The following is a 24,007-nucleotide window of genomic DNA, read 5'->3' as shown; positions in this document are numbered from 1 at the left end:
GGATTTTCTCTTTAAATGTTCTTTGTCATCAGTTCAATACAATTTTTATTTTGTTAACGCAACTGTCGTATTAAAATAATCTACCTGGGATTTCTAAAATTTTAGAAATAGCCAGGTATTTTACTTACGCCAAACATTTGCCTGAGGTCTGGGTCTCTGAACCTGAAGGGGATGTTGGAGACATGAAGTCTCTTGGGCTGGGCCTTGCTGTCTGTGCTTTCAGGTACAGTCTGTGTTGGTGGCTGACTGTCCGTCTGGGCAGCATCATCTGTCTGCTGCAAAACACAGAAACGCAATATGAAATGAAAGGCGTACAAAGGCAATATTTGTGACATCCTTTAACATAAAATGATGAAGCTTGCGTGACAATAAAATCATCTGTGTATTGTCTGTATAGCACAGACTAATCTTTTGAACTGGTCTGGGGATTTGCAAAAAGTCATGCCCCCTGCTGGTTATGCTCCCCTGAGGATGAACCATTTGATTTTAAACATGCTCTTTTCTGCGGCTCGGCACTCAAACTAATCCTATTGGAGTACTAAATAAATGTCTTTTGAGTTAGTAAATGATACAACAAGCACTTTATTATATAGACTTAATAATTGTAATAGTTTTCCTGTTTCCTAGAGAAAACCAGTGATTCTGTTGTCCAGACCAGTGGTAGCTCTTTTCTTAAGGGAGCCCTTTTCTATCATTGAGTAAACTGTATAAAAATATATATATATATATAAAAATATATAGAAAATGTATAACAATAACAGAAGAGAACAACTGATAAACTGTACAATGAGTCCACAATAAAAACACAATAACCTGAATTTTTGATAGATTTTAGCAGATTATTTACCTGTGAATAGTTTTCCTGATATTTTTTGTAACTTTTTATCCAATTCTCTGTCTGCATTATATTAAATGTTTAGCAATCGTACATACTTAATAGGCTTCTTTTTGGACAAATTCAGTGTTTTCTTCTCATTTTTCTATTAGCTCTTTGGTTGTTTTAAACTGGATAAGGCAGTTTATCAGAGAGTGAAGGCTCTTGTGTTCAGGTCTTTACCGTTCCAGGTTGGGAACCAGTAGTGTAGACCCCAAAAAATTTAGAAATATGTTGCATAGTCTGGATCTGACTGCATTTTCTGAATATAGGAAAGGGTTCGGTCAAGAAAAAACGGGTAGCTAAGTTGCTTTTTAATGTCAGGTTAGTTACTCACATTAATAACTCACATTGTGACAACACATCATCAGACCACAGATCCTTAGAGCCCATGAATTAGAGAGAAGTTATAAATACTGCATGAGACAAAAAGGAAACTGGAAAGAGTTAAAATATGCAAACACTGAGACATAATAGATGCTCATGCACATACAGAGTACCAGCGGCAGTCTGTGTTTGTCCTTTAGCTCTCAGTGTGAGTGAGATCAATGGCTGTTAAACACAAGAGAGGACTCCACAGACTGTGTTATACTGCAAGTGTGTTGGTGCCTCTCTTTGCTGGCTTTAGAGCTAATTCATCAAAGACTTGTTCATAAATAATACCCCTGTATAGAGACAGGCTACAATGCAATCCAACACAACACACATAACTGTCTTCAGATTTTATCTTATTTTGTTAGTACACATTCATTTCTGGGATTCACCAATGTTCTCATTTTTGCTCTCATAACATTTAACTCTTTCACAGTCCACAATTTGTTTGTCCAATGGAAATTAAAAAATAGCTAAAGCTAGTTCATTTGTTATTTATTTATTCAACAGATATTTTTAGTTTTTTACTCTTTTCTAGTGTTATATGTATATTTACTGTTCCAGTGCAATGCCTACCTAACTTACCTACCTCGCTACCTACCTAGCTATCTACCTAGCTACCTTACCTACCTAACTACCTACCTAGCTACCTAGCCTTAAATAGTATTAATATGCAATATACAAAAATATGTGAGAAAGTTAAGAGAATGGAGACTGCTGCCATATCCAAGCGTAACATACTAAAATCCTACAAGAAAGACAATGTTTTCCACTCTTCCTTTCCCTTTCTTTTGCTCACCAACAGTCCCAGGCTCCAAGACAGCTAAAAATACACCCTGTGTATGTGTGTGTGTGTGTGTGTGTGTGTGTGTGTGTTTGTGTGCGTGTGTTTGTGTGGGTGTGTGAGCTTGAAAAGAAGCAGCATAAGGCCAGCAGACTGCAAGTCTTCCACACAACACCTAGGTATATACCGACACATATGGAAAGGAGTGTACACACACAGCAGCGACTGCCATCTGTGCAGAGCTCCTCGTCGGTGGCGACATCCGCCTACACTCGCAGTGGAGAAATAAAACAAACAAACTGTGAGACAAAGCATCTCATCTCATCCCTTTTGGCATCAGAAAGTGATATGTGAGGCCAGGCCGGGCTGAATGCAGAGTGGTTTCAGACATATTGGAGATATCAAACAGAGATGATGGTTAAAATCAGGTTTTAAGAGGAGCGACAATAAAATGTAACTTGGAGAATAATGGGAAGTAAGGGAAAAGGCTGCTTAAAAAAAGAAAAGAAGTAAAAGTCAAAGCCTTACTAGAGCAGCAAAGTTCTCTACATACATACAGATGTGAACATATTGGGTAGACCACACAATATAAGCTCTGGAAAAAAATCCAAAATGGATCTTGAGTTAAGGGCCTAAAAATGTAAGTACCCTGCAGGTGGTGCCAGAGTTAAATTCATATTATTAAAACCGAAAGGGTTCATCCAATCAGGAGCATGGTAATCTGCCCATTACATTATGATATATCTTGTGTGTGACAAGACTAAGAGCCTGCAACAACGCTAGTAGCTCTGTGAGGCTACACTCACTCCCAACTCATCAAATACTGACACTTCCTCTCCAGTTCAAAATATGATGCCCAAGGTTTCACTTTGGGTCTCTGTGGTCAAGTCAGTAAATAATAATGTAAATAAATAATACATCTTATATGGTTAATGTTGTGAAATTGCCACACTTTGGTTAGGTTTAAGCCACTGATAAAATATAAATGAGTGGATAGAGATTCTAAGGCCTGTAAAGTGAAGCCAACGCACAAGTGTCTTAAACCTGCAATTCCTTATAATCTCCAGCAGGTGGCAGCTGTCTAGGCTGCAAAAAAGAAGTATGATAGGAGTCATATGTCATATGGAAAAACGAGCCTACTCACTTTTCTCAAGTATCATAAGGTTTGTAGCATATGCTAATTTGCAATACCGGTCCCTAGAAGTGCTTTTATGAATATAAGAGGTTAAGACAGAAAGGGAAAAAGAAAGTAAACAGAATATAAAAAGATACATAAAACACAGAACTAAAGACATCATTATCTCAGTAAACAGTGTCCTAATGAGTTTATGGTCTAGGTCTCTAGTTTCAAGTCTTCTTCCATAGAGCATGATGTTCATATAGTGAATTAACTCCTCAAATCTTTTCACAAACATATTTTAGCATACTGTTATCTGTAATACAAGAACATGTGTTACCAGGAGAGCCACTATTGTTTCCTGCTACGGACGAGTTGAAACTGCGCAGCTAATGAGGGCAGCTCAACCTGCAGTACGTAGCTGAAGCAGGCTCAGAAAAACCAACATGCTCACACTCAAAGCTTCAAAACGATACTCCACAAACCAATGGGTGACGTGACACAAAAACTATTTGGTAATGCTTATGTAATGATCATAAGGTAGGCCTACATTGTGTACCAAACGTAATCAAACTTATGTAGGCTACATAACTTAAAAGAAGTCAATGTCCACTTTTGGTTTCAAATGGGACACAACGGCCTCCCAGATGAAAGTCCTGTGATTGTTTCAGCAATCAATCCACCCCACCACCTCCATAAGTGGACTTTTTATACTACATCACCTGCTAGGTCAGATGGGCACGTTCTTGACTGGGCTGCTCAAGACCGTTCACCATTTTTGCCACATCATGTTTACCATGGTAACCCATTTAGTTTAACTGAAAGCTGCTAACACTTACTAATTTGCACTAAAGAAAAGGTTATTATAAAATATAAATTAGTTTGACGGTTACAATGTTGACCTGTTGGAGGTACATTATCTGGGGAACATAAATGTCTGTACCAAACCCAGCAATTCATCAAATATTTCACTCTGGACTAAAGAAGTAGGCAGACTGGCTGATGGACAATCCCAATCTCATCAGCCTCACCAGTGAGGTGGAAAAGTGTGAGTTCTAAGGGTGTTATTAGAATTAAGGCTATTGAATCTTTAAACTCAGATGTGGTTCATCTGCTATGAGAAGATTTTTCAGCAAATTTATGGTAATCAGCCCATAGATTACAAAAGAGTTAAAGGTTTTTGGTAATAAATGGAAAAGGCTCTTCCTTTGGGGAGCATGAACATATTCCATAAAATAGCATTTGTATCTGATAGGAATCAATCCATTAGGTTCTCTTAAACGTGGAATGCTGCACATGTATCATAGGGCAAATACAGTTTTTCTATTGAGAATTTCAGTCCCCAAACAAACAAAGAATCAAGCGACTTTCTCATTCCTTTTTTTCCCTTACACTTTTACCCATGTCACTTTTCTAAATTGACAATTTTGTGCGGCTGGATGGAAATATATGTTGCATTTCTCTATATGCCTGAATAATTGTTTGATTGCAAGTCTATTAAAATAAATTTTCTCTATCCCTTTCTTAATTCCCCCTCTCTCTTTCACTGCACACACTGTGGGGCTCACAGTGAGGGGAGACAGGAGGCTGACGTTGCTCTATAAACACTCCGACTAGATGAGGTCATTCTTCCAGGATTCCTACACAGCACACACATGAGAGAGAGAGAGAGAGAGAGAGAGAGAGAGAGAGAGAGGCCGAGAGTGGTCGATTGCCACCTCCAGCCACAAAAATGTACACGACTGGGTCCATCCAGTTGCAAAACTTGCAAATGCAAGTTTTTGTACAAGATTGTTTCCAGTAATGGGTTAAATTTGAAATGCAATTGAAATTTGAAAGTTGAATTAATACATATCTGCAGCACACAATGCAACCAGGTCAACCAGTGGGAATGCTGACGGCTAGTGGAGCCCCTGTCTTGCCAGAACAGGAGCCAGGCCAGCGGGCAAAGTAACCGGGCTCAGCAGCCTCTGCAGACATGGCAGAGGCGATGAGACCTAAGAGGATGTTGATGGAGGAAGCTAAGAAGAGAAAATGAGAGAGAAGCCTCCGAACAAGAGTAAATGTGGGACTGGCTTTTAGTGGTTGGTTTGTGAAATAAAAAACTGCGGACAGACGGCGAGCTGGCTTTCTTGCTGTTTGGCTAGTCGGTAATATTAGCTGGCTTATGTGTTAGCAAAGTTGTCGACTCGCTAGTTTTTAATCATAAGTAATGAAATCATAACAAACGTACAGCTGTCCATATTTACCACACAATTACCGCACACATTTTACATAGTGTTGCTTTAAAAGCTATGAATCGGGACCTCTAGGATTGGGTATTTGGGGCTGTAGAGTAGCTTGTCCCCTTAATCTGTGAGATTAACATTAACTCCAATAGCAAGTGACAAGCAAGTGCTGTAGTCGAAATTACAGTATAAAGGGTTGTCAGATATTTAAACATACATACAGCACCAAATTTGAATGCTTTGATTGTGTTTCAAAACTAGGTCTGAAGTTTATTTCATAGAAAAATGTGATCCTATTATTGATTAGAAAAATACCAAAACATTTTCATCATATTATCCAGCCTGCTCTTCGGCCTCTTCTTATTGTATTGACTCTGTCCTCTAATGCGTTATAAGTATATAATACAATTGAAAAAAAAGTATAATGTACATAAAATCACCAAATATGATAGCTGCTGTCAGTATCTTCTGTTATTGTTGCCGTCATGGTTTATTGGTGATAAGATTCACTGTTGGGGCAAGCAGCTGAAGCATGCAGGAGTGAGAGAAAGAGCCAGTCCCACACATACAGAGACAGAGAGTAGACGTGGCTGAAAAGAAGAGAGAAATAAAGCAGTGAGAAGGAGGTTTGATGGTGTGGGGGAAGGAGTGCAGCAGACAGACTGGCTAAGGGGGAGAGCTGATGAGACTTCCAGATGTACAGTATGCAGTCTTCTTGCTGCAAACATGCCTTCTTTCTCTCATTCTTTCTTCTGGTAGAATAACTTGAGGGTTTCAGCAAAGAAATCTACACTCTCAGCACCTAGCACCTATAGAGACCTACATTTCTGATGAAGCAGATTATGAAAGAGTTCAAAAGATTAAAGGAGAGCTGGTAAGGTGATGTTCTAGCTTTGAAATTACTAGCTGTAAACTGTAACTGCTAACATAGTGGCTTTCTGGTGGAGTCAGGTTATCGTCTTGATTTTCTTTTCCACTAAATCAAGACAGGACACTTTACTTTTAACATGCAGATAAGTACACCTCTGAGTTAAGATTCAACACGTGTCAACTCACACATTTTGCCAAACAAGCCAGGTGTTTATCATGGATGGAACCTTGACTGTCTAATGGTCTTCATCTCATGACTGGCGAGGCTGGATCTGGGCAAAGCAGGTCATTTGCCTGGTTCACTTTGTGTTGGTTGGTTTGTGGTAAGCTGATTAAGTGAAGTGCAGATTTCGTTTGGGACTTTCAAAATCCAAGCACCAACAGACTTAATGACTGCTGAACTTAAAAAGGGGTAGATATGAATATACTAAGATGTATACAGTATGAACTCTACTGGCTGTATGAACAGTGTGATATGAGTACGCTAGACAGCAGTTACAGTAAGGACAATATAAAGTGCAGATAAACAGTACAGAATAAACAGCTGCGGGTATGGTATGAATACGCTATAGATAGATATATACAGTATAGACAGTACAATAAATATGCAATAGGTCAGATGTATACAGTAAGTAAAAAGTAAAAGTAAGTACAGTGAAAATGTACAGGAGGAAGGTGCATGGGGGCCCGGGGAATGGTGGTTCACCAAGTTGACAGCTGAGTTGAACAAGCTGTTCTAACTGTTCTGTTCCTAGATGGGAAGAGGGCAAACATAACTCTATGTCTGACGATGCTGCATGCCCTTCACAGACACCACTTGCCCTGGACAGCCTCAATGGTGGGAAGCAGTGATGCACTGGGCAGTTCTCACCACCCTCTGCAGGGATTTCCAGTATGAGACAGAGCAGTTGCTAAGCCATACTTAGATGTAGTTGGTATGGATGTTCTTAATGGTGCAGTATTAAAAGTTCACAAGGAATCTGAGGAGACAGATGGACTATATTTAGTCTCCTTAGGGACAAGAAATGCTGGTGAACCAGGTTGAAGTATAAATAGTCCAACAGAGGTCCTCGAAGATGTGGACACGCAGAAACTTAAAGCTGGTCACACATTCAACCTCTGTTCCATTGATAGGGATGGGGATGCCGCCTTTGTTCTTCCTAAACTCCACAATGAGCTTGTGGGTCAAACTGGGGTCTGTTGGTTAGGAAGTCCAGTATCCAGTTGCAGAGGGAGGTTTTGATGCCAAGATCACTGTGTTTGCTGATGAGTTTAGAGGTGATGATGGTGTTGAATGTTGAACTGAAGTCGATAACCAGCATTCTTACATAGTTGTTACTATTGTCCAGGTGGGAAAGGGTAGAGTGTAGCGCAGTGAAGATGGCGTCCTTCATACTCTGTTCAACCTACTCAGTGCAGCACACATGTTGATGGGGGAGAGTGTAATGGACTGGTGGTCTGCGGGGAGCACAGCCTTGATGGCCACTTCCTGGTTGTCCCATTCAAAGTGTGCATTAAATCTGGATGCTGTTGAAGTGCTCCTCAATCCTTAGCTTTTGGCTGTGTTCGGCCCACTTGATGCCCCTCTTCAGGTTAGCCCTGGCTGAACTGTAGTCCTGCATGTCCCTTGTTTGGAAAGTGGTGTTATGCCTTCAGAAGTAGGCGGACCACAGTCTGCTTCTGATTTGGGAACATTGTAATCTGTTTGAGGATGGTTGACACTCCTGATTTTAATGTTGGTATAATCCAGGATGTAGGAGGTACACAAACCAATGTCCGTGTGTGAGTCCAGGGTGGCCTGAGTGGCAAACTCCAGTCTGTGAGTTCTAACTGCTGTTGTAGTACAGAATCTGCTCCCTCTGGCCACACTTTAACTGTTCTCACTGAAGGTTTCACACATTTGATGACTGGTGTGAACTTGGGGAGTAAAAACAGAGAGAGGTGGTCAAACTGTTTTGGGTGGGGGAGGGGAATGGCTCTGTATGCTTCAGCCATGTTGGTATAAACATGAGCCATGGTCTTGTCAGGAGACATATTGGTGGAATTTGGGAAGTGCAGTCTTCAGGTTGGAGTGATTGAAGTCATCTGCGATGATTAAGGTTGTCTCCAGGCGTGCAGTTCTTTTGTTGGCTCATAGCAGCATGCAGCTTTTTCATGTTCATTCAAGTTTACTATTAGCACCTGTGGGATGTTGCAGTCACAACAGTCAACTCTCTGTAAAATGTATTATTAGGGCGCATTTCTGGAGGCCGCAACATGCTCGAAAACTCATGAAACGCCGTGCACATGTCAGTCGTGGCGATAAATGTTGTTTTTTCTAGGGGTCCACTATGAGCATGGCAAAATGGGCTGATAGAAACCTAAACCTAATTATAAAGATATTCTGGTTTAGCAGAGCAGTGACTCTCAATCGTAGCAGTGTCAAGCTTTGTTTACATAAGCACACAGTCCGCTTTTAAATCCTCCCTGAGGTTGTAGTGTTTCGTTCAATTGCACAGTTGGGAATGCCGCTGTTGAGCCATGTTTCTGTGAAAATCATAATGTTGCCAGTCCATGATTCTTTTGTGAGTGCTGATCTGTTGCTCATTGTTTTTGTTCTCCAGAGACCACACATTGGTAAGGTGCTAGCTAGTTAGCTTAGCCTAGCCCTTTTCTCTTCGCTTTGTGTACACCCTCCAAAAGTTCTTGTTACCTGTAGACATGCAATGATGTCCCGAGTGAATAGATTTGAAACAAATAGCTACTAATTTGCTAATTCAGGAGAGACTGTGCACATGCCACCATCTTGGATACAGTTGATTGTTCAATGAACTAAACATAAGATCAGTACATTTCAGTTCATTCTGTCACTACTATTTCACTATTTCTGTGTAGAAAATACTGCTACCTTCCTTCCTAAAGGGGACCTTTAAACATGAACTCGGTGGTGTGGTGTAACTCTCGCTCACCTCGTTCGCCCACATTGGGTGATAAGCTTTTTTCCTCACAAAGGATTAAAGCATGGCACAAGAGTCTGCCTATTCTTGCGATCCCTGGTCAGTGCACTGACAGGAGTCAACAAGTATTTGCAGCTTTAAAGAGAAAGTCTGCCAGCTGACTTTACCGGAGCAGCACTCACACACATAAATATATACCTAATTTGGCTTTAAACCTCAGCACACACACGAGGAGAAGGAAATCAAACTCCCGCCACTCCATGCTCTTTATCTCTCACCAACACGTTTCATGCTCAGCTGAATCATCTGGTCAGAGGACAAAGGACACACACCTTTTCTGGCACGCACACACACCTTTTTCCTTTAGCTAAGCGTTTTGAGTTAGATTGTACATTGTGTGTTTTACAATGCTTGTGTTTATACAAGCCTCTCCTATGCAGAACTCCAAAGCCTTCCACTTGCTTGAAATGTTTGCTTCTTTTGCTTCTTCTCCGCAGAGAAAGAGAGAATAATAATAATAATAATAACAATAATAGTAGTAATAATAATAATTAAAGCTGCAAGCAGCGATGAACGGGCCCTTGCACTCCACGCAACTCAGGGTGTGCTGCGGCCGCATCCGTGCCGGCGTAATACGTGTGGACAACAACATGGAAATTTTGTGTAAATTGGATAAAAATCACCACGCAGCGCTTACTTCCTGTTACCAGTAGGTGGCGCTATTACTATATCTGAATATTGTCATGTAGACATGTTCAGGGCAGGACTCTTATCAAACGTGAAGTTTAGTGGAGATTGGACATTGTACACTGAAGTTATAAGTACTTCCTGTTTTATGGCGAATCTTCGAAATTTGACGCCAGTGGCACGCCGTTCGACGTAAACTCACAAATAGCACAACTTTTAATCAGCAATGTTTTTTGACTGTACTGACCAATATTGAAGTTGATCCTATAAATTCCCTCGGAGGAGTTCGTTCAAATACAACGTGAAAAAATTGCAGAAAATGACCATAAAATTCCAAAAGGCCGACTTCCTGTTGGGTTTCGGTTATGGGTCCAACAGGCTTTTTTGCTTGTCCGATCATGATACACATGCGTACCAATGTTCGTACATGTCGGTCTTACGTGTCTTTGGGGGTTGATTCTGGGGCTAAGCAATTTTGTGACGCTTATCTACGGGACCAAGACAATACATAAGCATTCGCCACGACTACATTTGTGCAAAGTTTCATGAGTTTTTGGGCATGTTTAGCCCCCCAAAAATTGTTGAAATGTTAACACAAAAGCTGATTTTCGCCATGTCACCATGGCAACCTAGTTCTACAAAATTCTTAAGAGTCATAAGATGTCATCGTCATCATCCTAAGGGAATTCTGACCGAATTTCAGCTGGATCGGGTCACTCTGCTGGAAGATATACATTAAAGTATAAAAAAGACATTTCCTTTCACCACTAGGTGAATCACATGGATGTGTTCAGGGCGGGACTCTTATCAGACAAGTGAGGTTTGGAGCCGAATGGACAATGTACACTCAAGTAATAGCAAATTTGTGTGTTCTGGCGAGCTGCAGAGTTCTGAATGTACTGAAGTTTATGATGGACTTTGGAGGATGTACCATACAAGATGCTGTTACAGTAGTCTATCATGCATGTGATGAAAGCATGGATGAGGGTTTTAGCAGCAGAAGAGGAGAGTGAGGGCCGGAGGCGTGCAATGTTTTTCAGGTGGAAGAAGGCAGTTCTGGTGATTTGTTTTGACATGGTGTTCAAAGGAGAGGTTGTTGTCGAAGATGACTTGTGGATGTGTGGGGAGGGGGACAGAGTGGTGCTGTCAATGGTGAGACAGAAGTTGTTGTTGGATAAACAGGAGAGGACCGAGCATCAAACCCTTGGGGACGCCTTGGGACAGGGCAGCAGGCGGAGGAGGTGGTGCAGTTGTTGATATTGATGACCTGCTGTCTGTGTGTGAGATACGACCTTAGCCAGGAGAGGGCAGCACCAGTGATGTTGAGGGAGGACTCAAGGTAGGAGAGAAGAATGGTGTGGTTGATAGTGTCAAAGGCTGCAGTGAGGTCCAGGAAGATGAGAATATTGAGGTGACCAGAGTCTGCGGAGAGGAGGAGGTCTGTTTCTGTGCTGTGTTGTGAACGGAAACTGGATTGAAATGGTTCAAACAGGTCGTTGGAAATGAGGTGGGCTTTGAGTTGGGAGGTAACAACACTTTCCAGCATTTCTGACAGAAAGGGAAGATTGGAGATGGGCCAGAAACTGCTTATTGTGTTAAGGTTAAGACCAGATTTTTTGAGGTTGGTGGTGACAGCAGCCAGTTTAAGCGGAACAAGACTGTTTTGGTTTTAATGGGAGCGAGCTGGTGGAGACAAGAGGAGAGTGTTTTATTATAATAGTTGACAAGATGGGCGGTATTATCAGACAGTAGGGGAGGGGAGGCAGATATTTTACTGGCAAGCAAGGCTGAAAGAGCAGCGGGGGATAGAGATTTAAGATTTCTAAAGGATATCTTGCGTTTGTCTTTTGGGATAAGGGTGAAAAGTTGATGTATGTGACCATGGCTGTGGGTGGGGAAGCTGATGTGCTGAGTGAAGTTGAAGCATTGTAGCAGTTCCAGGAAATCTGTGGCAGATATACAGTCAGAGTTATCAATGCGGATATTGAAGTCACCTATGAGGAGAACAGAGGGTAAAATGGCACATAGTTGGGTCAGGAAATCAGAGAGGTCAGGAAGAAATGAGGGGTTTGGTTTGGGGGTGGTGGAAGATAACAGCTGTGACCAGGGGAGTGGGACCAGAGAGTTTGAAGACAAGGTGTTCCAAAGAATGAGCAGCAGGAATGGAAATTAAGATTTTTTTAATGTCCTTTCTGCAGATGGCAGAAACACCACCCCCCGGCCCTCAGGGCGAGGTTTATCAATGTATGTGTATTCTGTCGGAGTGCTCTGGTTTAGTGAGAAATAGTCCAGGGGTTTGTGCCAGGTTTCCGTGAGGCAGAGGAAATCTAGGTTATTGTTATATAACATTATTATAAACTCATTCAGAATGGGGCTTCTATTGTTGAGTGAACGAGTGTTGAGCAAGGCCAGTTTAAGGTGATGTTGCTTTGTGATGGGTTGTGAGGACCGAGGAAGGAGATGGAGATTGGACAGATTCACATGCTGTTTGTTCTGATGACGTAATGCAGAAGTTGCGGCGAGATGAGACCAGAGGGATGGGATGGAGTTAAGATAAGATATAAGATAAGATATTCCTTTATTTGTCCCACAATGGGGAAATTCCAATGTTACAGCAGCAAAGTGGATAGAAAAAAAAACAGTATAAAAACAGTAAGAGTAGGAAATAATAAATAAAAACACTGTACAAGAGAAAAAAACAGTAAGAAATTAGGGGACGTGAAGTTGTAGGTAAACAAATGACCAGAGCCTCTGTGTGTAGGATGGCGATGTCTAGAAATCCTCTTTCTTTGAGAATGTGTATGCAGTCCGGTCGGATGTTGTTAAGTTTATGAAGATCTGAGGCGGAGTTCAGAAGCTGCATTTCCTGAATGGAGAGCGCTAGCACAGAGCTAGGGTTGGCTTGTTTGTAGAGTGCTAGCACAAAGATAGCATTGGCTTGTGACCAAAAGCACAAGGTGTCCAGGGTAAGAAGAAGCAATATGCACCCCAGGAGTGTCTACAGGATAGTCCACAGCATTACATTGTTATAAGGAGTTCGGTCTAGACCTGCTCTATTTGAAAAGTGTCCTGAGATAACTTCTGTTATGAATTGGCACTATACAAATAAAATTGAATTGAATTGAATTGAATTACAGCAACAGGAACCAACAGCGCGTTGAGGAGGTGAGATGGAATAGCCTTGCACCTGCCTTGAGGATGGAGGTCAACCTGGTGCCGTGGTGGCTAGTGGAGAAAACCAGACAGAGCCTGACAGGGCTTACCACACTGAGACGGAAGGATCTCTGCAGGATGAGCAGGTGGGCTTGTGGTAGCTAGCAATGTGGCAGGCGGTTGACCACCCCATTGGCAGGACGGCAAAGTCAGTCCCCTGACTGTAATATCTACCTGACTTCCCCGAATCAGACGTTGAAGAAATATGTAGCTTATCTTCTAGCAGATATTCAGCTGCTGTCTGTACCAAAGAGAACTGTAGCAAGTGACACAAATGTCTACAGCCTTGCTAGCTGAGGGCAGCTGTGGCTCAGAGGCAGAGCGGGTTGTCCACTAATCGGAAGGTTGTTGGTTTGATCCCTGGCTCCTCCCGCCCCACCTCACAGTGTCCCCGCCTTGAAGTGCTTGAGCTTATAGCTAAAGATATGGAACCTTTCCAGACAGCTGCAATCACCCTATTGATGAATACTTTAGGGAGTTAGATCACAATCTAATTGACTTGCTCCATGCAACCCAAAGGGAGAAAGTTACACTTGTATGGAAGACCAGTTCAAAAGCGGTGCACAAGTTTATATAGTCTCAACCTCCCAGTGTCAGAAATTACTACAAAGAGCTCCGTCAAGCCCTGATGAGATCTCAGCAATGGTTGCAGCCTCCCTAATTAAACATTCTAGACGTGAAAATGCCAGAAATTATTTTAAACATCTGAACCATGTGTGCTTCAAGGGTAAGAATGCACCAGGCATAGAAGAAAACACCTTTTTTAAGTCCTTGTTTTTGCAGAACCTGCATCCATGTGTATGCACACGTCGTACTAAGGACACAGCATGGTAAACCCTCAATGCCAGACATTAGGAAGACAACACAGGTGGTTTGGGAAACTGTTGTCGCTTGAAAAACAAGCAACACAACAAATAAACCTGCCAGCTTAAATGTTAAAGCGTCTTTTGCTGCTAGAAAGAATGTCCTACTCTTCTGGATTAAGAATGTTGCTCCGACAAAAAAATCATGGCACAACATTGTTATGGACTGCGTTCCTAGTGAATATACATCACGTGCATGCTTAACTCCAAAATAGATGCTTTCTATAAGGTATGGGACCCTTACTTGCAGCATATTGGGCCCACGCTGTCATCCTCCTTGCTTCGTGGATTTCCCAGATCAGCCTAGCTGGTCTCTGTGACTTTGTTTTAAGTGCTCACTGTCTAACGAGCACCTTGTAGCCTTGCTGTGTTTGTATGCTCTGTATTTATTCTCATCTGGATACTGCTTGTCTTGTTGCAGGAGATTAATTTACTTCTTCCTTTTTCATAATTGTTTTCTATTTACTGTACCCACATGCCCATATTCTGCTGTGTTCTTTTCTGTCATGTCTGAGCAGTTCTGTGTGTTTTTGTGTTAAAAAGAAGAACATGTAATAAAAAATATATTTTTTAAAAATAATAAATATAAATATAAAATATATATTTTAAAAAATGTTAAAGCGTCACACAAACCTACTGTTCCAAAACATCCCCCTCACAACAGCCTAAAAGGGGGTGACAAACGGCAGTATAGGGCAGAGCATGTGAGCGGAGCGGAGCGGGAATTTTTTTAAAAGGTGGAGCGGAGCCTTATCGCCCGCTCTATTTTTGCTCCAGTCGCTCATGCCCTACCCAGAATGCATCTTTGCACCTGCGCGCACACCCACACTATTTTCCCGCACTATTTTCTTTCAAAACTATGGAGTTTAATGTGTACTTCAGAAAACAAACTGAGAAGTCGTACAAGTGTACTATTCCAGTAAAAGTAAAAGATGGGGACCATGTGGAACAATTAAAAGAATGCAGCGACATTGTTGCAGTCGGTAAAGAGTCGTTTTGGAATCTAAAAAGAAACATTTCTCGGAAACATGGCAGTCTACTACAGGAACACACTGCGAAATCAAAAGGTGAGCTAGTCGCTAATGCTAGTTAAAGATATGCTTTGTATGTGTAGTAATGTCCGTTTAACTTAATTTGGACCTCCGTAAATTTGTATTTCATAGAGCGAGAGGCACATCAGCGGGAACAAGAGAAAGAGAGAGAAACGGGTGGGGAAATAGGCTGTTTCTTCACTCCACGCAAAGGTCCAACTGTGACAGCAGTGAGAAAAAGGGAGCTGGATGAAGCCTTTTTTAAAATGATTTACATGGACTACGAGCCACTAAGTAAAGGAGAACGAGAAGGGATGCGACACTTCGTGAGTGCTGCCCAACCAGGCTACACCCCCCCCCGCTACAATACTGTCCGGGACACACTGATGCCACATGCTCTGGAAGAGATGGAAGCCAAGCTGCGAGACCTACTGCAAAAGGGTGATGGGATTGTTCAGCTGACATTTGGACCAGTAGAAGAGGGCACAGCTTCCTTGGCATCGTGGCCAGTTTCATTGATGAGATGTTCCGGGGACACACGGTTTTGTTAAGCTGTGAGCACATACAGGGGCACCATACAGCAGATCGCATTTACCAAAAGTACAAAAGTGTACTGAAAAACTGGAACGTGCAACAACGTGTGACTCGGGTGGTGACTGACAGTGCCAGCAACATGGTTAAAGCATTTAACCTCCTCCCAGAACAGAAGAGGAGGCGGTAGGAGTGGGCGATATGCAAAAATATATTTTTGTCCGTTTAGTGCAAGTTTACTAAACATTCCATGCCAGGAGGACGTCGCACTAAATCATCTAGACCGGTGCTTGACTGCGTTTTGGGTGCCAGCTGCACCACTGAGCATGAGGAAGAGGAGGGGGGAGTACCTGAACTCTCACAGGTCCAAGTGGAAGAAATAACTACCAATGTAGAAAGTATGGTAAACAAGTATTTTACTGTGTCAAATTTACATCTGCGGTGCCCAATTCACATGCTTCAGCTGGCTATCAAAGATGCTGTTAACGAGCATGCCGGTGTTAACCGCCTGTTACTGAAAATCGGGCAGCTGGTGACAAGTGTGCGCAAGAGCTGCTTGAACACCGAGGAAACCGACCGATTGGGAGTACGCCCCACGACTGCTTGCACAACACGACGGAGCAGCCAACTGCGGATGATTGAGTCGGTCCTCCGGTTGTTCCAAAAAGACCCGTTATGGCAAAGCAAGATCAAATCTACCGCCGCCAACATCACCCTAAACGAAGTGCGTCAGCTGACGCACCTTGTCAGCGTCTTAGCACCGCTGGCGGACCTCACAGACAAAATGCAGAAGGAGCTGGGGAACCTAGGGATGATCCTCCCGGCTGTCAGTGAGATCAAATCCCTGTTAACCAACACTGCACTTCCCATGGGCATTTCTGCTTTTGCAGAAACACTGGCTAATAATGTGTCAACTTGCTACGGAAGGTACTACACTGATAAACACATCATTTTAGCCTCGGTGTTAGATCCCCGTTTCAAGACAGAGTGGGTCATCCGAGATGAGGTAGTCTGCAACAAACTCAAAGAGATCCGCAACCTCCTTTTCGAAGAAGCCGAGGAAAACACTCCTCCTGCGGTGTCACAAACTGTGGCTGACACCCCACTCACTGCCACCCCGGATCCTAACCCTAAACTAAGTAAAAGAGCTCACCTGTTTGGGTCGTACTTCAGTGAGCAGCAGCAGTGCACACCTGGAGAGGCCAAAAGTGAAGTTGAAAAGTATCTCAACTCTCTGAGAGAGAACCCAGACGCAGATGTTCTTGACTTTTGGAAAGAAAACTCCAGGTCCTTTCCGCGCCTGGCTAAAGTAGCTCGCACAGTGTTCAGCATCCCAAGCGGCTCTGCAAGTGCCGAAAGGGTGTTCTCCGCTGCGGGCTTGCTATCCAGAAACCACCGGATGAGTCTGAAGCCTCAGACTTTAGCCAAACTTGTGTTCTTGAAGGTGAACTCAAAAGAGCTGTAGATAGCAAACAAGAGACTCCTCTTTTTATTTTGCTTTAAATTGCACTTGTAAGCGAATTTAAGCTAATTTAATTTTATACAATATGCGCAATTACGCATGGCACAAGCAGTATAGGCATATCATTTAATTAAGGCAAGTACATTTTATTTACAAGTCAACATTATAGGATTGGCCTAACAGTTTTTTAGTTTTACAATGGGATGACTTGCATTTTGTAGCCTATATTTTTATTTAAGAATGCCTATGATTCATTTAGTTTTATGATTACTTTTTCATTATGATGTTGGCCAGCCATAGTCTGAGAGAAATCATTTCCAAATGTTTGTAAATGTGTATTTTTATTTTGTTTTAAATTGCACTTGACAGTGAATATAAGCTAATTTAAGTTTATAAAACCACCCATATGCACAATTACGCATGGCGCAAGCAATAGGCATATCATTGGAGCGGGATAAAATTTATGATGGAGTGGAGCGGAGCGGAGAATGCGCAGAACCAGGCGGAGCGGACGAGCGGCGCAATTGACAGGTCTGTGAGCGAGGAGTGGACATTTTCACCCGGTCCGCTCCGCTCACATGCTCTGGTATAGGGACACCGAGCGCAACTGCCGTGTCCGCCAAATGCGTTGAGATACGCATTCTCAAAGCAAAAACTGTAGAAAGCTGTACGATTGACTTTTCAGATGATGACTGCAACATCTCGGATCATAGTTCAGAACATGCTCATATTCAACCAGAAAGTTACAGTGCTGCTGAATGTCTCTCTGCCTCTGGCTACTTTAACTATTAATAGTGATTTTGGTTATAGTTATTCATTTAATTATTAATCCCATTTCTAAATTAATAGTTTAGTGTATTTTAAGAGACTGATCAATCAGTTATTGGCTATCCTTTTCCTCCTTTAAGGGTACCGCCCCGAGGAACTTTAATATTAATTAAAGTCATTTTTTATTATCTTTTGATAATTAATAAACTTCAATAGCCAAAATAAATTGATTTCACCATCTGTTTGCTATACAGTGACTTAAACAGACTGTTGTAAAATGTAACTTTTCTCATTACGTTATAGTCAGGCCAAGCCATGTATTTGTCAGTGGAGTTTAATCTTTGATTCAGACAAATATTTATTCTGTGAATTAGGTTTGAAAGTCCAGCTGAGAAAGAAAGAGAAAACTAAGCATTTACAGTACTGAGGGAACACATTATTACTATGCAAAATAATACCCATCTTTATGACACTTAAGGCCAATGGTGTCATAAATATTTATGAAAATGAACTGAGTTATAAATCCGGAGAACAAATGACTAGCAGGAGTTTGGTCGCCAACAAGACTGCGATTGTATATGCAGCATTGAAAATCATATGAATTCTATTAGAACAGTGGCTCGAAAATGGCCCCCAGAGATCACTGGCAATTGTTTTTGGGGAGCTGGAGTGTTAGAGTGACAATCAGATAACAATGTAGGGGCTGTTTTCTTGTCACACTATACAGCTGAACAAATACACAATTGAGGGGGATAGTAAGAGCCTTGAAGTGGAGCTCACCGTCACCTGAATCTACACTTGTAACTGGTGATCGTTCTTGGTATAGTACATAGACCACTGGTTTTAAATGGGACATACTTCACAGAGAGATTGGATTGATCAGGGATGACCCTGATAAAGGCCATAAGACTTGTCTCGGACCTGGCTATTGGTCTCTAAAAGTTATGTGTGCAAACGCTTACATAAAAAGAAGCAGCACAATTTTATAATTGAGTTACACCAATCAGCAGCAGTCCCATACGCAACACACTGTGATGCACTGTGTGTTCTGACACCTTTCTATCAGAACCAGCATTAACTTTTTTGATTGTTTGGCATCTGTATCAGCAGATACTCAAGATTGCAGTATCAGTTTCAGATTGAGCCATCCTGATTATATACTACAAGTTGCTGGAGTTTTGACCTGCTTAGACTTTTTCCCTTCTCCATGCACCTTGTGCCAGAAACCCTGACTCTGCTTCTACAGAGAGAAATTGATTTGCATACCTTCATAAGTGAGTAAGATGTAAACCACCAACTGTAGGATAACATAACATCAGAAGTAGGGTTGAGCCAGTACTTGGCTGAAACGAGTATCCAGTACAGATAATGTACTTTTTTAGTGCTGCTGCTGTAAGCTGCCATTAGCGTGCCATGGAACCAGACTCAGCAGCCTCCGAGACAGATGGAGGCCAGTTTGACAACAGCAGTACCGCGGGGATTTATGTGGTTTTCTGATGGACATGTTGTTAAAAGTAGCAAACAGCCGCTAACGGTAGCTTGTGTAGCTAATGTTGGCTGACTCAGCCCTGGGGTGCAAGGAGCCAATTCTGGCAAAAACACCTACTCAGTACTGTATTCCCTTTTGTCAAACTGGCCTCTGTCGGCATTGGATGTTGAATTCGGTCCCGGTCTGAACATTCTATTTAGAATGAATCAGAAGTATGCTTGGAAAAACAGCAGCGACAGTTCAATCTAGCATAATGTTAAGTGGGTTTTCTGATCTGGCAACCTTACTACGCAGCCAGGATTTTCTAGATACTGCATGTAGGCACTGCTTCCAGTGGTTGACCATCAAAAAATGGGAGAAACTACCATTACTGCTACCTCTCCCCTTCCTTTTCTTCCTCTGGCCTTTCGGTTGGCTTCATAGGATTAGGTCCAGGCAGGTTAAGAGGCAACGGTTGCTAGAGGGATTTGTCTCCTGTAAATCTGGACTTTGTAACCTTAGTGGTCTATTCTCTTATTTGATTTTGAAACGACCTGGGTATACAAAATTACAGAAAATAGAAATATAGTACAAACTTGAAAATTCCTAAAGAAATTTTGATTGTGCCTTGCTCTGGCCTGTGACTCTGGCCCATACATTACTGACACTGCCGAGTAGTTTACAGTACAATGAGGGGAGACACCTGTGTTTAATTCGGCGTACGCGTGATCCACTAACAACCACGTATTTTAATGACAAATCTTGTTTTTTCCATCTATTCCCACGGTCTTCTCCCACTGAAACAGTGAGGCTGGTAACGAGTTGATGCGACAAAGTCGGCCAAAAAGTTTGTATTTATGTATTATATTGATGCCGAATTGACAAGAAGACTGTTGAGATATGATGAGTTTTTTTTCTTGTGTTTATACAGTTATGTGCTAGCTAGCCTTCTAATTATCTTTAGCTAGCTAGCTAGAGCTAGCACACATAAACACATTAACCAAAGCTAGCGCTTTGCTACGCGCTAGCTTTGGTTAATGTGTTTAATTGTATTATGCTCCTGAAGGAGTGCTAATGTAAATTAAGGAACAGCTCATAGTAGGGTAAAATATTTAAGGTGCATTGCACTTATTTTGTGTTAATATTAAAATCCTTCAGCTTTAAATTGTTTGCTTGTTAGCCACCTTCTAATTATCTTTAGCTAGCCAGCTAGCTAGCGCTAGCTTACTAATACCTTAATTCTCCTCTGTAGCTAGCTGTGTGTGTGCGTGTATGTGTGTGTTCACTGGCAGGCTTTGGTTGTCGTGGCAACCAGGGGAGACCACAGCACTTGAGACTCTTGAGAGAGACAGAAACATTTAAAATGAATCCCCTCGAACCCATGGCCAGGAACGACCGAAATGAAAACCGAAAAGACCGTGAGCGTCGTCATCTTGTTGACTATAGCACTGCCGAGTTTCAGTGGCTAAAGTTAAAAAATGTGACCTGGGGAGATTAAGGAAGGAGAGGTTCAACGAGCTCTTTTAAACATTTCTCCTCTACATTTTAACATGGGAGTAGATGGGGCCGTGAGAGGGTGTTGCTGGCGCATCAGTGCGTCTCCCGCCAAAACTATTTGTCCGACAGCTTCAGCAGTGGTATCACTGCGACACCAACGGATTTACCTATGTTTCTATCTATAAATTATTTCTGTTGAGTGACATTTGTGGCCTTGAGAGCAGTTTACAAATTTAATTTTTGTCAAATGTTTCTCTCTCCCCACACTCTAGCGATGATGTCACGCACTCTGGCAGTTGAAGATTATCGCAATACACACCCATTCATTTTTTGGACCGTTTTTTGGGGATTTATCGGCAAACTGTTTGGCGAAACGCTTAGAAAAGTCATAGCACTAATGTCCTCACCGAGCCGCACGTTTTGATACCTTTTTTGTGTACGTGCGACCAAAACTGCGGGAGGAGAAGCGCGCTGAAAAACGTACGGAAGAATAAAATATTATAAGTATGGGGAAGAGTAGTATTGTGCTTTTCAAGGCACAATAACTAACCCAAAACCACAATGTTTTAGTTTCATATTTCTCTGTCACATGTGTTGAATAAACAAGTTACAACATGTGTATAGAGTAGGATTTAACAGTTTAAAATCAATAACTTTAAACATCTTTTGCCATGATGCCTTACTGTGGCTGTGCCGGTGACCGTCTGACTGCCGGAGTCTGACGCGCTCTGCTCACTGTGGCTCTGTGAGGACTGGTACATGTTGAGTGGATGCTCGCTGACGGAGGCCTGGATCCCGGTGTAGTCCTGCGGTGCTGCTGGGTGCTGGTGAGGATGTGGGTGGGAATGTGGATGTGAATGGGGGTGTGAAGCTGTGAACTCAGTTGGAATGCCGTTCTGGGGAGGGGGGGCAAACTGGGCTGATGGGTAAGCCTGGGCCATGGATGGATCCGGGGGTGCCGGTGTGTCCTGGTTACCCTGTATGGACAAAGAGAGTCACTTTTTAATTTAGAAAACAATTTCAACATTCCATCATTAGATTAGATTAGTAGATTTTGTTCGCTTCCTGGTTCCTTGGTTCACACACTCATGCTTCCCTCCTCTGACTCTGAGGTCAAAATATACATTTTTTGTACTACTTTGTTTTGTGATTAAGTACCTGTAAAACTAATAACAGCTGTTCTTTAGCATGTTAACATGCTAAACTAAAATGATGAACATCAGCATATTAAAAGGTAATATGAATTAGATTTAAAACATGAATATAGCAGCAAACCACTGAGATATAGAGGAGACATGGTGTCCTGAACAGAGATGACATCTCTCTGCCTTTGTTGCTATCCTAGCCTCTCTGTAGTTTGTTTACATAGCCGGACTAGCCACGCACGCATGTTCGTGCATGCAAATCCCCGAAAGCAACTGAAACTGCAGAATGAAGGGTTTATTTTTGATCGAAGAAGAGTGGATGATGGATGGAATAGTTAAAATGTTACAATGATATGCTGTTTTTTTTAGAGTCTGTTGGCGAGCTATTGGGGATATTATGGCTGTTTCTGGTTAAATAAAAGGTCACATTCATCTATGTGGAGATCCTTTATATTATGTTGTCAGACACTTAGAATAACAATCTGAGTCTGTCAGTGGCAAAAACAACTTTTTGTTGACATACTTTGGATTAGATAATGTTACATGGCAGTCTTTGTAGCCCGTTTTGTTTCTATTTTCTCATCTAACTCAGTGAATTAGAGTTTATTTCAAACCAAACCAGAGTGGGTGATTGTTGGAAAGACTGCGGAAAGACTAACAGTGACACTTTTTGTGAGTTGTATTTTGTTTTTGTCCAGTTTGCAGTCAGTTTTACGATAATCTGCTTGGTAAAAATTCTGGTTGAGATGCTGATGCTCTAATGCGACATCTAAGTGGCAAGTGAATTTCATATATAACCTTTAACATTGGAGTAGTTGCCTATGTGTGACCTACCCGAGCTGTTACTATGGGTTGTTTCTTAATGTTTTTTCCCTCATAAGCTGCAGTCTTATGGAAATATGTATGTTGGTTGGTCTGTCCATCCATCAAAATATCTGTCCTATTGGCTAGATTGCAATGGAATTTGGTAGGAATATTGTTGGCCTCCAGAGGCTAGGAGGATAGTCTTTTAGGCCAAAATGTCTATACTATCCATACTTTGCTTGATGACAACTTTATCTTGAGCTGTATCTTGAAAACAAATAGCTGGATTTCTGCAAATATTAACAGTCCAGAGAGCATGAACCATTTTATTTTTTATGTCCCATGAGCAAATGAAACAATATAATCTAATAATGTCACTTTTTGAGCACATTGACGCTTCCCTGAAGGAGGAATTGCTTTCCAATTTGGACACTTCCTGAGCTTTCCTTTGCCTCAACCTGCAGATAACTTTTAAATTGTATGTATATTCCTGCAGTCCTGCAAGACTTAAAGAACAGAAATAATCTGATTGTTGACATTTTCACTGAATCAAACTACAACAAAAACAATGAGCATCATGGATACATCAACCACATTGTAATTTTACAAAAAAAGCTTTTAAAAGGTTGGTTCATCATAACTCTCACTAGTCTTATTGTATTCAGTGTTACTTATCAGTGCACATTTACAGTGCAGATGTGATCAGAGTTTTATAAATGTTCTATTGTTCAATCAAAGTCCCCTAGTTCTGAGTGTAATGGGACTCTAAATTGAATGAACTTGCCACTAGCACACACACACACACACACACACACACACACAGACAGTTGTCTAGTCCACGTAGAGGAAACATACTTGAAGAGCTGTTTTGTGTAATAAGAACCAATTTATCCATCATTGAGAGAGCAGGGTTATCCACTTGATTATAGAGGGAACTCTACATCACAGACACGCCGACCAAATGACACACACACACACACACATTAATAAACTGTCATACAGCCAAAATACTTACGTCAAGCTGCTAATATACAATAAATACCTTTTATGCACCCTGTGCAGGAAAAACTGCATTTAATTTAATAGTGAGTATTTTAGTGAGTATTTTTAGTCTTCAAAATATGACGCTGTAGGTACCCCTCTTGTGTCATCTTTTCAACTTCCGGTAACGAGAAAAACATCCGGTTACACTTTCAAAATAAAGTTTGCATGGTTAACATTGTGAAACGGTCATACTGTAGTTAGGGTAGGTTAAGGCACAAAAAGTACTTGACTAGGTTTAGGAAAATATTGTAATTTACATTGCGTACCTGATGTAACTTGAATACAAGATTCAAGATTCATATAAGTGAGTAAA

The 24,007-nt window shown here is 41.7% G+C and overlaps 1 protein-coding gene across 14 annotated transcripts in view; it reads right to left on the bottom strand.

The window, feature by feature from the left end:
• The window catches only part of rbfox1 (RNA binding fox-1 homolog 1), a 365,339-nt gene that overhangs the window by 45,134 nt on the left and 296,198 nt on the right, over nucleotides 1-24,007 (bottom strand). For all 14 annotated transcript variants that reach the window (XR_007881838.1, XR_007881839.1, XM_051386964.1 and 11 more), the window contains 2 exons: nucleotides 21,385-21,678; nucleotides 129-275 (listed from right to left, as the gene is read on the bottom strand). Coding sequence is in view for 12 of the 14 variants with exons in the window: in XM_051386964.1 (XP_051242924.1) it covers nucleotides 129-275; nucleotides 21,385-21,678 (441 nt within the window). In the remaining 2 variants the exon portion in view is untranslated. The remainder of the gene's footprint in view (nucleotides 1-128; nucleotides 276-21,384; nucleotides 21,679-24,007) is intronic.

Source organism: Dicentrarchus labrax, unplaced genomic scaffold (genome assembly GCF_905237075.1).
Source record: "Dicentrarchus labrax unplaced genomic scaffold, dlabrax2021, whole genome shotgun sequence".
NCBI classification, from domain to species: domain Eukaryota; kingdom Metazoa; phylum Chordata; class Actinopteri; family Moronidae; genus Dicentrarchus; species Dicentrarchus labrax.
This window is presented reverse-complemented; position numbering and strand designations above follow the sequence as displayed.